Source organism: Cynocephalus volans, chromosome 8, assembly GCF_027409185.1.
Source record: "Cynocephalus volans isolate mCynVol1 chromosome 8, mCynVol1.pri, whole genome shotgun sequence".
Classification (NCBI taxonomy): domain Eukaryota; kingdom Metazoa; phylum Chordata; class Mammalia; order Dermoptera; family Cynocephalidae; genus Cynocephalus; species Cynocephalus volans.
Window position 1 is genome coordinate 145,665,808 of NC_084467.1, and position 13,955 is coordinate 145,679,762.

The 13,955-nt window shown below is 36.6% G+C and overlaps 1 protein-coding gene across 1 annotated transcript in view; it reads left to right on the forward strand.

Moving 5' to 3' along the window:
• The window catches only part of HMCN1 (hemicentin 1), a 414,327-nt gene that overhangs the window by 213,843 nt on the left and 186,529 nt on the right, over window positions 1-13,955 (forward strand). Inside the window, exons 19-24 of the mRNA XM_063104004.1 lie at window positions 348-492; window positions 4,538-4,650; window positions 6,286-6,445; window positions 7,054-7,222; window positions 9,969-10,096; window positions 11,593-11,865. Coding sequence (XP_062960074.1) covers window positions 348-492; window positions 4,538-4,650; window positions 6,286-6,445; window positions 7,054-7,222; window positions 9,969-10,096; window positions 11,593-11,865 — 988 coding nt within the window. The remainder of the gene's footprint in view (window positions 1-347; window positions 493-4,537; window positions 4,651-6,285; window positions 6,446-7,053; window positions 7,223-9,968; window positions 10,097-11,592; window positions 11,866-13,955) is intronic.

Sequence of the window (13,955 nt, forward strand, 5' to 3'; positions counted from 1 at the left end):
AGAACAATGTAAGCCTAAAGTAAAAAATGCTAGTGAAATTTAGGTCCTCTGTGATAACAAAATTTATAGAAACATGAAACAAGTGGTATCTGTTTCTTTTCTTTTTCCAGCATGTGCTTAACTCTGATAAATATTAGTAGCTATAATTTTTGAAAGTATTTCAAGATTAAATACAATTGATACACTCTTGGTAACATTATATGCTCATTTTTCACTTAAAGGGCATTAAACTATGTTGCTATTTTATAAGATGTTTAATAACCCAGTTGGTAAAACAGCACATCCGGTTTTGGCTCAGACAAATCTTTAGCCTTTTTCCGTTAAACATGACTGTTTTTTCTTTTAAGTTGGTCCAGAATCCTTATGTCACTGTGCGCAGCGATGGCAGCCTCCATATTGAAAGAGTTCGGCTTCAGGATGGAGGCAAATATACTTGCGTGGCCAGTAACGTTGCTGGAACCAGCAACAAGACCACCTCTGTGGTCGTACATGGTAAGAGACACACCCAGTGTAATGGTTTCCGAACAGTGTTCAAAGCTGGGTTCATATATATATATATATATTTTTTTTTTTAATTTTATTTTGTCGATATACATTGTGGCTGATTATTGCTCCCCATCACCAAAACCTCCCTCCCTCCTCCCTCCCCCCTCCCCCCCAACAATGTCCTTTCTGTTTGCTTGTCATATCAACTTCAAGTAATTGTGGTTGTTATATCTTCTCCCCCCCCCGTTTGTGTGTGTGTGTGTGTGTGTGTGTGTGTGTGTGTGTGTGTGAATTTATATATTAATTTTTAGCTCCCACCAATAAGTGAGAACATGTGGTATTTCTCTTTCTGTGCCTGACTCGTTTCACTTAAAATAATTCTCTCAAGGTCCATCCATGTTGTTGCAAATGGCAGTATTTCATTCGTTTTTATAGCCGAGTAGTATTCCATTGTGAAAAAATGCTCAACATCACTCAGCATCCGGGAAATGCAAATCAAAACCACATTGAGATACCATCTCACCCCAGTTAGGATGGCTAAAATCCAAAAGACTCTGAACAATAAATGCTGGCGAGGCTGCGGAGAAAAAGGAACTCTCATACATTGTTGGTGGGACTGCAAAATGGTGCAGCCTCTATGGAAAATGGTATGGAGGTTCCTCAAACAATTGCAGATATATCTACCATACGACCCAGCTATCCCACTGTTGGGAATATACCCAGAGGAATGGAAATCATCAAGTCGAAGGTATACCTGTTCCCCAATGTTTATCGCAGCACTCTTTACAATAGCCAAGAGTTGGAACCAGCCCTAATGCCCATCATCAGATGAGTGGATACGGAAAATGTGAAAGAAAACATAGGAGAAACACTTCAGGAAATAGGACTGGGCACAGACCTCATGAATACGACCCCAAAAGCACGGGCAACCAAAGGAAAAATAAACAAATGGGATTATATCAAACTAAAAAGCTTCTGCACAGCAAAAGAAACAATTAAAAGAGTTAAAAGACAACCAACAGAGTGGGAGAAAATATTTGCAAAATATACATCTGACAAAGGATTAATATCCAGAATATATAAGGAACTCAAACAACTTTACAAGAAAAAAACAAGCAACCCAATTAAAAAATGGGCAAAAGAGCTAAGTAGGCATTTCTCTAAGGAAGATATACAAATGGCCAACAGACATATGAAAAAATGGGTTCATATATTTTAACCAAATAACTGTTCCTCTAATTACAAGAAGTAGATATCTCTCCTAATTGCTACTTTTTATTTCTTGAACAATATCTACATTGTTAATGCTGTTTTCAGATTTCTCTTTCCTATGTACACAAAAAAGACATTCTTGGGAGTCACCAGCAGGGTCTGGCCAAGGGCTTTTGTAAGGGGTTCCTTAATTGATAAAAGTGAACTCGGTTCTCAAAGAATGATATTTAAAAATACATTTTAATTTCAGCCAAGTAGACTTATTATACCATTCAAAGTGCCTTTTCTTTTTGGATTGTGCAACAAGCATGTCCTTACTAATGACCCCTTTGTGTTTGAGCTAGAAATGACCTAAGTTTTTCTAAAGGTCATCTCGTGTTCCAAACAATCTTCTTGCATGTTAAATAACTAAAAGGTCACAAATAAGAAAATCCAGAAGCAATCTTTTTCCATTCGTGACTAACACTTACCAACATTTTTACATCTCAAAAGGTAAGTGACAGCTTCATAGTTTAAAAAAATTAATGTAACTTTTGTATATTTCCTTTAAAGACTTTGCAACATTGCTTTTTAAAAACAATTGTATTAAAAATAGCTTATCTTAGGAAAGAAAGTAGCACAGAACACTTATTTTTAGTAGTTGATTCCATCTTTTTTTAGAACACAAATTGGAGAATCCAGTAGTTTTCAAATTTTGTTTGGTCTGTTGAAAATTTTGGTGAATGAAAACCATTTTATTTTTTTTAAATGCCTGTTTCTTATTTTAAACAGCCTCTCCCACCTCAGTTTTATACCAAGTATCCACCAAAACCACCGGAGATATTCTTGAAGAAATATTATTTTGAAGAAATACTGACGTAACAATTAGTTATAGCCTAAAGGAATACATGCATAATGCCAGATTGGATATGATTGTGTAACTATTTTTTAAAAAGACCAGACCATAGGTTTCCCAGAGAGTGCTTATGGACTGGCTTGAGGATTTAGGGTCGGAATGCTCCCATGCCATCTCCCTTTGGCTTCTTGCAACTGCCTGTAATACTGTGTTGAGAAGGGTTCTGAGGCCACATTTTCTCTTGGGTGAGAATGACAGGATTTGTTGTGACGTCTGCTAGGTCAGAGGGGTGAGAAGACAGACAAACCAATGATATGGTTTATCATGATGCTAGAAGTTTCCATAATAAAAAGTTAACAGGTTATTTCACAACATTAGTTGGTCCATCTTAGTCCAAAGCGAGCAGTTAATTTAGTCAATAAGGTCAAAAAATCAACCCAGCCATTTGGCATCAACTAACTCAGGAACCAATCAATGGATGGATGTGACACACTTCACAGCTTCTGTACTCTTCTGTGTTCTTGTTAATTTGCAGTGCCATTCTTTCATCGTTCTGCCTCTCCACTTTTAAAATGGCTTATTAAAGGCTCTCAGAGATTTCTTAAAATGATTGCAAATGTAAATGCAAATAAAATGACAAAGCCATTTAATTATCATATTGAGTTATGTAAATTGACAGTCTAGAAACTACTCTTCTGTACCCAAATGTCATCAAATTTCAAAACTGTTGCCTAAATTTGCCACTTTTCTTTATTGCTGTAAATGCAATATGCATTTAAGCACATGGCTTATTTCCATGTTGCCACAAATTGACAGCCTACTTGAAAGTTGAATATTTTGTGATGATTCTGAAATTAAATTTCTTGCTTTAGAGAGTAGCCTGGCATTCTCATTTATGGCTGGGGATTTGCAGCTAATTCTTTAAGAAATTATCTAAAGAATAATTCCAGCCATAGCAAAACATGAGTATGTAGCAAACCTAATCTAAGCCTCCCAAGGAATTTTTTGCACTGACGTCTCTGGTATCCCTTGTTCTAGCAAACTTCTACTCTAGGATAGTTATGACAATTCTGGAAAAATTTCATTGTAAGCAAGAGATGTGGTGAGTGATCGCTCCAGGGGGTAGTTCCAGTCTCATCTTTCCAGGGGATGGAAAGGAAATGCCCGGTACATATTGGGCTTTCATTGTGTTCCTTGCACTGTCAGGAACTGTCATGTACAAAAACTTCTTTAATTAAAATCATTATTTTGAGGACATAGCGTATTGATGATTTCCATATGTGAGTTGGTTCGGATTAATTGTGACATACACGGAATGGAGTGATTAACATTCTTCCTTTTCCTTTTGCTTTTACTCATATTCTGTTAATTCTTCAGTTGCTTTCTAAAGCCAAAGGTATGTTATCCTTCTTAGTGAAAAATATTGACTTAGAAGTCTGTATTTTTGTCTTTTAAATGTAAACTTGTAAGGCCTTTTATGTTTTACTGTTGAATTCCTTTTAAGAAAACAAATCCTTCTCTCTAGGGTAAATTTAGTAGCTCACTGCTTGATTCTTGTGTATAGAGAGATATTTAATAGGTAGTGCTGAAACAGCCCATTTCTCTGGAGGTGGGCTTAAATAAGCTCACTGCAGCTTAATGGGTAACGGACAGTGATCAAAGATACGTGTTACGTGTGTAACTCTTAGGGGGTAATTCTATCTTGGGTTTCCAGGAAAAAAATGAATTTTCTTCAGTCTTCCCATTTTCATTAGGAAGGTCATTTTATTAGACATCACTTGCTACTTGATTTTGTTTTTATCAAATTCTCCAGATCATAACTGTTGGATTTACTTCATTTAGTACACTCCCTTACAGATATTACCCTACATTTCTGTTAGAAAATGTTAAATCATTGCTTGTTTTTACTAACATTAAGTACGTACTGAAAATACTCAACTTTAAATATACAGTGCTAAATGGAACCACAGGTGCTCGGATTCTAAACCCTGTCTCCCCTTTCAGTTCTGCCAACCATTCAGCATGGGCAGCAGATACTCAGTACAATTGAAGGCATTCCTGTAACTTTACCATGCAAAGCAAGTGGAATTCCCAAACCATCTATCGTCTGGTCCAAGGTAAATGATACATCTACTCATATTGCCTATACAGCAGAGTGTGAAGTTTACTTGGAAAGAGATCCCAAAGGCTTGAGCAGGAGAGTGAGGAGTGAGAGAAGGAAGGGAAGGTAATAAAGGGCTTCTCTGAGCTGATTTCCTCTTGGCTGGGCTGATAGGCTTCGACATGCTAGGGTCCCTCTGAGAAACCATGTAGATGCACCTCAGAAGGATCCTTCTGGTGAACAAGAAGTGGGACATTTATCCAGGATACATGCCCCCAGAGGTGCTTAATATATACACCCCTGTACTTCCTGGCTACCGGTGCCCAGGCTAAGTGGCTCTGGGGCTCTGGATAAAGTCCAGAGGCTGAAAAGCAGAGACTTAAGTTCTTGACACATGACCCTGGCAGAGTACACTAGCGCTGCGCTAAAATCCAGAGGTCTGAGGGGATGTGGCAAGGGCTAGAAAAGGACCTGCTACAACACGAAGGCTTAGAAAAGTTCCTGGCACACAGGCTGTGCTATAGAAGTGTTCATTGTTGTGTTGCTAATACAGTTCAAGCATCAGGTAGATGATTGCTCTAAACACCGTTTAAGGTCCCTTCCAAGTGGTATGACGGCATGGATTTTCCTTTTTATAAGGCTCTATGGCATAGTCAGATTCCACATATGATTAAAAGTTATAAGACACATACACAAATTTATTTATGCTCCTCTATATGCCCGTAGGTGTCCAGCTTTTAATTGTATTCTTGCAGTGAGGAAAAACCCATTTCCTGAGAAGTCCTTTCCATCTTTGAACAGCCACCAAGATAGCATATTTTCTGTAGATTAATTTGAATCTGGCAGATATAAAGTAATATAAAATGATGTCATAATAACAAAATGGGGCATTTGTATAATGAACGTTACAACTAAAGTGTTTTGCCAGACCGGCTAGCTTTATCCATTTAAAAATTTCTGAAATATGGAGAAGGTGACATCTGTATATAAATTAAAAGGTTAACATTTTTGTATTTTGGACACAAAAATACAATAGCAAAACTGATCTTCAGACTACACTGTATCTGGTACTCAGTAGAAGTTTAATGCATTTTAAGGAAAATGCATAAATGAAATCTTCCCAGGCTGGCCTTTTGCTTTGGCCAGACACAGAGGTTAAGAGTTTGGGCTCCACAGCCTGACTGCTGAGGGTTCCAATCTCAGCTCTATCACTGACAGATCTTGTGATCTTAGGCAAGTTACTTTGTCTCACTCTCCCCATGATTTAATACTCTGAACTGTAAAATGGGGGTTGTGGTAGTTCCTCCTGATAAGACTGATGTGAACATTAAAATAGTTAATTCATGTAAAATGCTCAAAACAGAGCCTGGAATAGCGTAAGCATTCACTGTACTATTCATTACTGTTACTGTTATTCTTTCCCTTTTTAAGTAACTCTAGAATAAAGAGGACGTGGTTTAGAATGGAAAAATATCACTTATAGTTCTCTTAATTGCCTAATTTGTCTTATAAATAACTTTCTTCAAATTAGCGTTTTTTAAATCTAGTATTTTCCCCACTTGGAGACGTTTTTCATTCTCTCTTCCTCTTCCAGACATTGTCACTCTTTCATTATCTTAAAAAACCCTGCGCTGTTTGTTGTGTTTTGCAGAAAGGGGAGCTGATTTCAACCAGCAGTGCTAAGTTTTCAGCAGGGGCTGATGGAAGCCTGTATGTGGTGTCACCAGGAGGCGAGGAGACTGGGGAGTACGTATGCACCGCCACCAACGCGGCCGGCTATGCCAAAAGGAAGGTGCAGCTGACCGTCTACGGTGAGAGCTGGTGGAGGAATGTTTTTCTTTGACACTGCCTATCTGTGCCAGAACTCACAGTTCCTTCCCAAATAGCGTTACCAGACAGCTGCACCCCTAAAGTGAATCGCTCCCCCATGTTTATATTTTTTACAAAAATATATTTTTACTGCCAACTAAAATCACCTCTACTGGGAGTCCAATTTTTAAAGAAAGTAGTTGTATAGTCTTTTGGAAAAAAATTTATAGTGTTTTCTCAAGAAGTATGCTTGTTGCACCCAACCCTCTTCAGTAGCACCAGTTAGTTAAAACTCCTGCTAAAGCCAAACCTCAGCTATGTCTTGGGTAGTGCTCTGCCTTGGGGGGTGACTTTTACAGACAGCAAACTCTAAATAGGTCATTTTGTCCAACCTCTTCATTGCATTCTGAAAGGAATTGCTGAGAAGGGGAACTTTCTTCTATTTTCCTTTCAGCTCTCACAATAAATGTATTAATGGAAAGTTTTAGTTATGCCCTGAAACTTTGGAATGAACAGCATCTTTTCACGAATTACTTAAGAAAATCGGTAGTCCACGTTTTAGTGTAAATTAAACTGTGCTTTGTTTTCAATGTACGTGCGTTTATTTTAGTAAGGCCCAGAGTGTTTGGAGATCAACGAGGACTGTCCCAGGATAATCCTGTTGAGATCTCTGTCATCGCTGGGGAGGAGGTGACACTTCCATGCGAAGTGAAGAGCTTACCCCCACCCATAATTACCTGGGCCAAAGAAACCCAGCTCATCTCACCGTTCTCTCCAAGGTAGGAGATCTGGGATGAATTGCAGCACATGAAAACATAACCTCTTGCCTGTTCAGGTTTTCAAATGTCTCAAGAAATAACTTTTAAATTTGAGATAATACACATGTACATCTGAGCCTATAGAAAATATACATACCTCCTAAATCACTTTTTAGTGTCAGAAATGTTAGCACTCAGCTTTGCCATCATTTCCCACTGGTGCATTTTACCAAGGTAGTTATTAAAATAGAGCATATTTGTGTGTAGATTCCTGCTAGCCCAATATGTATAGCACATGTAGAATTCCATTAATCCCATGGGAGCAATGAAACACGATAGATACTCTAATTTCTAGGATTGGATTTTCATTAGATGGTTTTGTAAGTCTTCTTGATTAAACCCTTACACAAATAAAGACCCACTGAGACAATATATTTGATAGGCTAAGTGATGTACGAGAAGAGTGCCAGAGCTTTAAGAGCACATTGTTGCAATCCAGGTACGAGTTTAAATTTCTCTCTGCCACTTAAAGCTCCCCTGAAACTTGTGGCAGTTTTTTCAAGGAGCCTCTCTGAACCTCATATTTCCTGTTTGTAAAGTGGGGATAATTCTTACCTGAGAAGATTATATAACATAATGTACATTTCACATCCCCTGTCTCCGGTACTCAGTTACTGTTCTAACTCAACATCATGCCAAAAGTTATTGGTAGAATAAGAATTACAGTCTCTAGCTATTGTCTGTTAGACTCGATATATAAATATGAAGGAATAAATTCATGCTAGTATAGTTTCCCTACCACTGGTGAGGAAAAACTAAATTAAGAATGACTTTACATAATTTTGTTATTTCTTTGAAAAAAATTTTGAAAATTATTTTTGAATTGAAAAATACAATGTTGCAGATAAAGTTGAAGTTCTATGTATTGTTTCCTTCCCTGATCACAATTTCTTTTCTTTTTTCGCAGAGGCAAACACAGCCACAAACTTGTGCATTCTATACATACATCCCTAAGCAGTATAGAATACATTTTTCTGTGTTTTTAATTCTGTGTTGTATGTCTGTTTTCAATTTTCCATGGTAACATGGTACATTGTTATTTTAGTACTTACTTTATGAAGTCAACATTTATTCACTATTAAATATATAGATTCAGTTTATGAATTTGAGCTACTGTATGCATATTCTATATTTTATTTATCCATTCCCCTATTTGTGAATGTTTTAGTTGGTTTGTTCTTTCTAATTTTTTTGGTTGTTTACATTAACAAGGCCTTTCAGCAAATATCTTTTGTATATCTTTGTATACACATGCATGAGTTTCTTTAGAACCTTTACTTAGAACTACAGTTTCTGATCAGAGCAAATTCCTATTTCCAGCTTTGTAGACATTGCTAAATTTTTCTCCAAAGGGGTAGTACCGATTTACCCTTCCACCAACATTGGTGTATCTTTTTCCACATTCTAATCAGTGCATGGTATTGACTGACCTAAAAAATTCTGCCAGTTGATTGGTGCGAAAAGGTGTTTTGTAAGTGTTTTAATTTTCATGTGAGTAACTTCACGTGAGCTGGGAACACTTTTACCACTTTGTTGGCCATTTGTGCTATCTGCTAATTGCCTCTTTAAATCTGTTGCAGTTTTCTGGTGACTTGTCTTTTTCTTATTGAATGTAGAAATTTGATCTTTGTTCTTGATAATGATTTTTTTCTGTAGTCTGTATTGAAAATACCTTCTCTCAGTCTATTGCTATGATTTTTAATTTACTTATGTATGATGTTTTTGGCTGTACAGAAATTTCAAATTTTTAAGAAGCTCAGTGTATTATTCTTTTTCAGATTCATAGTTTTTATGTCTTCTTCATGAAGATTGTAAACATAATCTCCAGTGTTTCATTCCAATACTTTGTTTTGTTTTTCACATTTTGGACCTTAATTCATCTGATTTTTAATTTTGTATACAATGTTAAGTAGTGCTCTAATTTCATTTATTTATTTTTCCCATTTAGAAAGCCAATTTCTCAACATCATTTTTAATAATCAATCCTTTCCTTACTTTTTGTAATGTCAGCTCTAATAATGCATATTACATGTTGAGTTCTCATATATGCTTAGGTCTTTTGGGAGGTCTTTGTCTTCAACTTAACTATTTATCCATTTATGTGTCTCTGGACCAATAACATGCTTTGTTTGACTTAGCTTTATAAGAAATCTTGATAACAGGTAGGTATATATAGCCTCTGCCCCCGCTTAAAACTATTTTAACACAACTTAATGTAATAACATTTTTATACATAGATCTAGTTTACTCAACTATGTTATTATTTGATGGGAGGAATAAAATATATTTGAGAACATGTGCACCTTCTTTTGCCTTTATTATAATACTAAATATTTTACGAAGCATTGTAGAAAAAAATAATAAAATGTTCAAAATAAATTCAAAGTTTACTAAAATATACATATGCTTTGTATACTAAGCTGCAACTTAGTAAAGCAGAGAGATGTACAAGTGTTTGGCAATTTTAGACCATTAGGTTAGATACAAAGGTAAAAGAAAACTGATTTTGTGTTTGTAAGAACACCATACAGAATACAAAACACTTATGAAAATTCTTGACTTTTTGGGTGTATAGATATGTATTACAGATGGGAGAATGGTTTCAAAAACTGCTTTCAGGGTAGTAAGTTCATGCTGAAGCGCGTCTGCATAGGAGATATTTAAATTCTTACGTTCTATGGTCCACTGTGTGGTTTCTTTCTTTTAGACACACATTCCTCCCTTCTGGTTCAATGAAGATCACTGAGACCCGCATTTCAGATAGTGGGATGTATCTTTGTGTTGCCACAAATATTGCTGGGAACGTGACTCAGTCTATTAAATTAGATGTCCATGGTGAGTTTTGAAATGAAGGCATTTGATAACTCTGTGGGCTAGCCACAGGCAAACCCATAATCCCAGTTTCTTTGACAGTTAACCTCCAAATTGTATAGAGACAGATTATAGAAAAATTTTGTAAAATCTGAGTCTTGTGATTTTCTTTCATTTTCTCTGAAAAGTTTATCTACTATTATAAACAGCTTTCTCCTTTTTCCTTTTTCAAATGAATTATATTAAATTTTTGAATATCAATTTTTCTATATGTCCACAGTCACTTACGACTATTGTTGATGTATATACTACACAGTAGGAATAAATGTTTTTAAACTGGTGGCTTTTTGTAGAAGCTACTTTGGATTCTCAAAGAAGATGTTAATAGTGTTTAAGTGGTTGTTTTCAATATTTAAACTGAAATAATCCTGTTCTTTGACTATGCAACTCTATAGTTAGTCTGCTTTATTGCCAGTTTACCAGTTTTTCCAATTATTCATTCATTCAACATACTGAGTACATATTCTAAGCCAGGTATTGTACAAATGACAGATATTCAAATATCAGAAGAAATTTTCTCAGTCAGTATTGACTTGATTTCACTCTCAGATCAGTTACTACCATAGCATCCTGTTGACCATGAGTTTTGAAATTAGATGAGAGTTCTATCCTTTACTAGTTCTAGGGCCTTAGGAATATTACCTAACATCTCTTATCTTTAGTTTTCTCTTTAATAAAATGATGATAGTAATACTAACAAACTTATGAAGTTGTGAATGACAGCTTTGAAAAAGTGCTCATGAAATTAATTTAGAGAAAAAAGACAGAGGAATGGGACTTTTTAGGGATGTATGGCACATAAATTCCAGTTATATCCTGATGGCTGAACTTGATTCTACAGTGTACAATGCATGTATGTAGAAACCAAACATCTTTTGCCAATGTTTTGATCGATTACCACATTTAAATTTCTAAAAGGAGGTAGATAAAGGAAAACGATAGATGCTATATGTGATTTTCTTCTCTGATTAGCAAAGGCTTTTATGAGAAACCTTTCTTATTGTCTGACTAATCCTTCCACAAAGAGAATGAAAACGGAGTGCATGAAGAAAAATGCTTTCTGTTGTATTATCTTATAGTATAGAAATTGTCTGGATTGCCTTTCAAGAAGGCTATAAAGCCTTAAATTATTTATAGATTAAAGGAAATCTAACATACTAACATTTTTTAAATGCTTGCTATTCCTCAAGTTTGGAATTAAGAGTTTTATATTTATTATTTTCCATAATCCTTGCAATGTACTGGTATTACAGGTTATTTTGCCTGAACTGTCAAGGAAACGGTCCTCAGGAAGTTTACTGACTTGCCCTAGATCACACAGCTAGTAAGTCATCCAAGCCCAGGTTCAAATCTTGAGATTGTTCCACTTTTCCATGCTTGGTAAGGAACTCTCATTTAGAGTGAGAAAAGGAAGGAGTTTTTTAAAAATTGGATTATTAATACTCAATTGTTATTTTCAGTTCCTCCCAAAATACAGCGTGGTCCTAAACATATGAAAGTCCAAGTCAGTCAAAAAGTGGATATTCCATGTAATGCTCAAGGAACACCTCCTCCTGTGATCGCCTGGTTTAAAGATGGAAGCTCTGTGCTCGTCGATGGAGTGCAGCGTATTAGCAGTCCAGACGGAACTTTAAGCATTGAACAAGTCATGCTCTCAGATGCTGGCACATATAGATGTGTTGCTACTAACATCGCAGGCAGTGATGAGACAGACATAACGGTTCATGTCCAAGGTGATTTTTGACATAGGAAAATGTATGTATGGTGGGGGGTGGGGAGTGGGTGAAAACTGGTGGAGTCTATAGAAAATATTTGAGGGTACTTCAAGAAATTCTTGGAGCTGTCCAGTTAGTTCAGTGCACCAGCCACACACACACAGACACACACACACACACACACACACACACACACACACACACACACACACACACACACACACTCTTCATGGAAAAATATTTATTATTTTCTAATACTATTTTCCCATGAACTTTTCAAAGTATCCTTGTAGTCTTGGATAATCTTAGATCACTTGAGAAAGATTTCTATGTAACTTTTGTGGCTCTTTAACGTTGAAAGGTGAACCATTCCAGGAAGAAATCGTTCCTTACCATCACTAACCTGCATCAATTTTTGTATGCTTACTTTTGGTAATGAAGTTGCTGTGGATAATGTAGATAATGTAAACAAACCTAGATAATGCCCACTCACTACTTTTGGTTTGGGAGAAATTGAGGTCAGAATGAGTTGGAGTAGGATTTTTCCTACTCCAGTGATGGGATGCACTCAAAATAGATACTTAGGAAATCTATGTCTGCTGCTCCCCAATTGATGTTGGCCTTGTTTTGAGAGTTTAAAGATCAATATTTATTCCTTCAAGCAGCAAATATTTATTGAGCTCCTGCCAGGTATCCATCATGGTGAAAAAATAGTGACAAAAGGAAAGCCCCTGCTTTCATGAGCTGTTCTAGTATGAGTAGACAGAAAGCAAGCAAACAAATGAGAAATACTCATGCAGATTGTGAGAAGTACTTTGTAGAAAATTCAAACAGAGTAATGCTCCTGGGAGTTGGTTACTTTAGGTTGGATTGTCAGATGGGACCTCCCCAAGGAGGTGATATTTAAAGCTAGATCTTATTGACTAGAAGGAATCAGCCATGTGGAAATCAGGGGGAAGAGCAATCCTGTCAGAGTTTGTTCAGCTCATTTATTCATTCAACAGACTTTATTGAATGTTTATGTTTATAGTCAAATGGGAAATATAGACATTTATAAAACAGTCTCATAAGTACATAATTACAAATTGGTTAGTGCTGTCTTGAAATGATAGAAGAAGCTATGTGAGCTTTTAGCAGAAAGTCAAGTAAGAGAGGCCTTCCCTGGGGCAAAGGCATGCCAGTTGAGATTTGAAGAGTGGGTGAAAGTATGCTAGGTTAGGGTCAGAGGTGAGGTGGGGTGAAATGTGGAAAACCTTCCAGGAGAAAGACATAGAATGCGAAGAGGAAGGCTTGTGATATTTTGGAGACTCTGGAGTAAACCAGTCAATCAACCAATCAAGGCCATCTGGCTGCATTCCAGCTGAGTGGTGAGTAACATGATGAAGCTGGAGACATAATCACGGGTCAGATTATCCAAGAACTAGGAACCAAGATTAGTGAGTTTAGACTTTATTCTAAGGACAATAAAAAGACTTTGAGAGGTTATAATTGGGAAAGTGATGTGTCTGATTTGGGATTTTAAAAGATCACTTGGGGAGAGAATGGTTTGGCTACAGAAGATGAGGGGAAGCAGCTGTAGAATCCTGGAGTAGCTTAGGCAAAAGATCATGGTAGTTGAACTGGGGAAGGAAGGGTCTGGACTCAAAAAATAATTAAGAGAAGAACTCGTCAGGGCCTGGTGTTGGGGAGTGAAGGAGATGAGGGTCTCAAGAATGACTCCCAAATTTCTTCATGAAATGAATGGATGGTACGTAAGATGGTTCAGGGAGATAAGAGGTACTGATAGAATGCCCTGAAGAAAGACCAGGTCTGAAACTTTATCCTATGGACAAAATGAGTACAAGTAATGATTTTGATTAGAGAAGCCAATGATGAGATTTGTGTTTCAGAGAGAGGATTCTAGAGGTTATGTAGAATATCAATCCAAAGGGAAACATGTTTGAAAAAAATGACCTCAATAAGAAGCCTGTTGAAATAGTTCTGGTAAGAGAAAGTAAGGGTTTGAAATAAGCAGGGACCTTAAGGATAGAGAGGAAGATACATATATGTGAACATATATGGTACCATGTGATTGATTGTATGTGGACATCAGGAATAAGGGAGAAAGA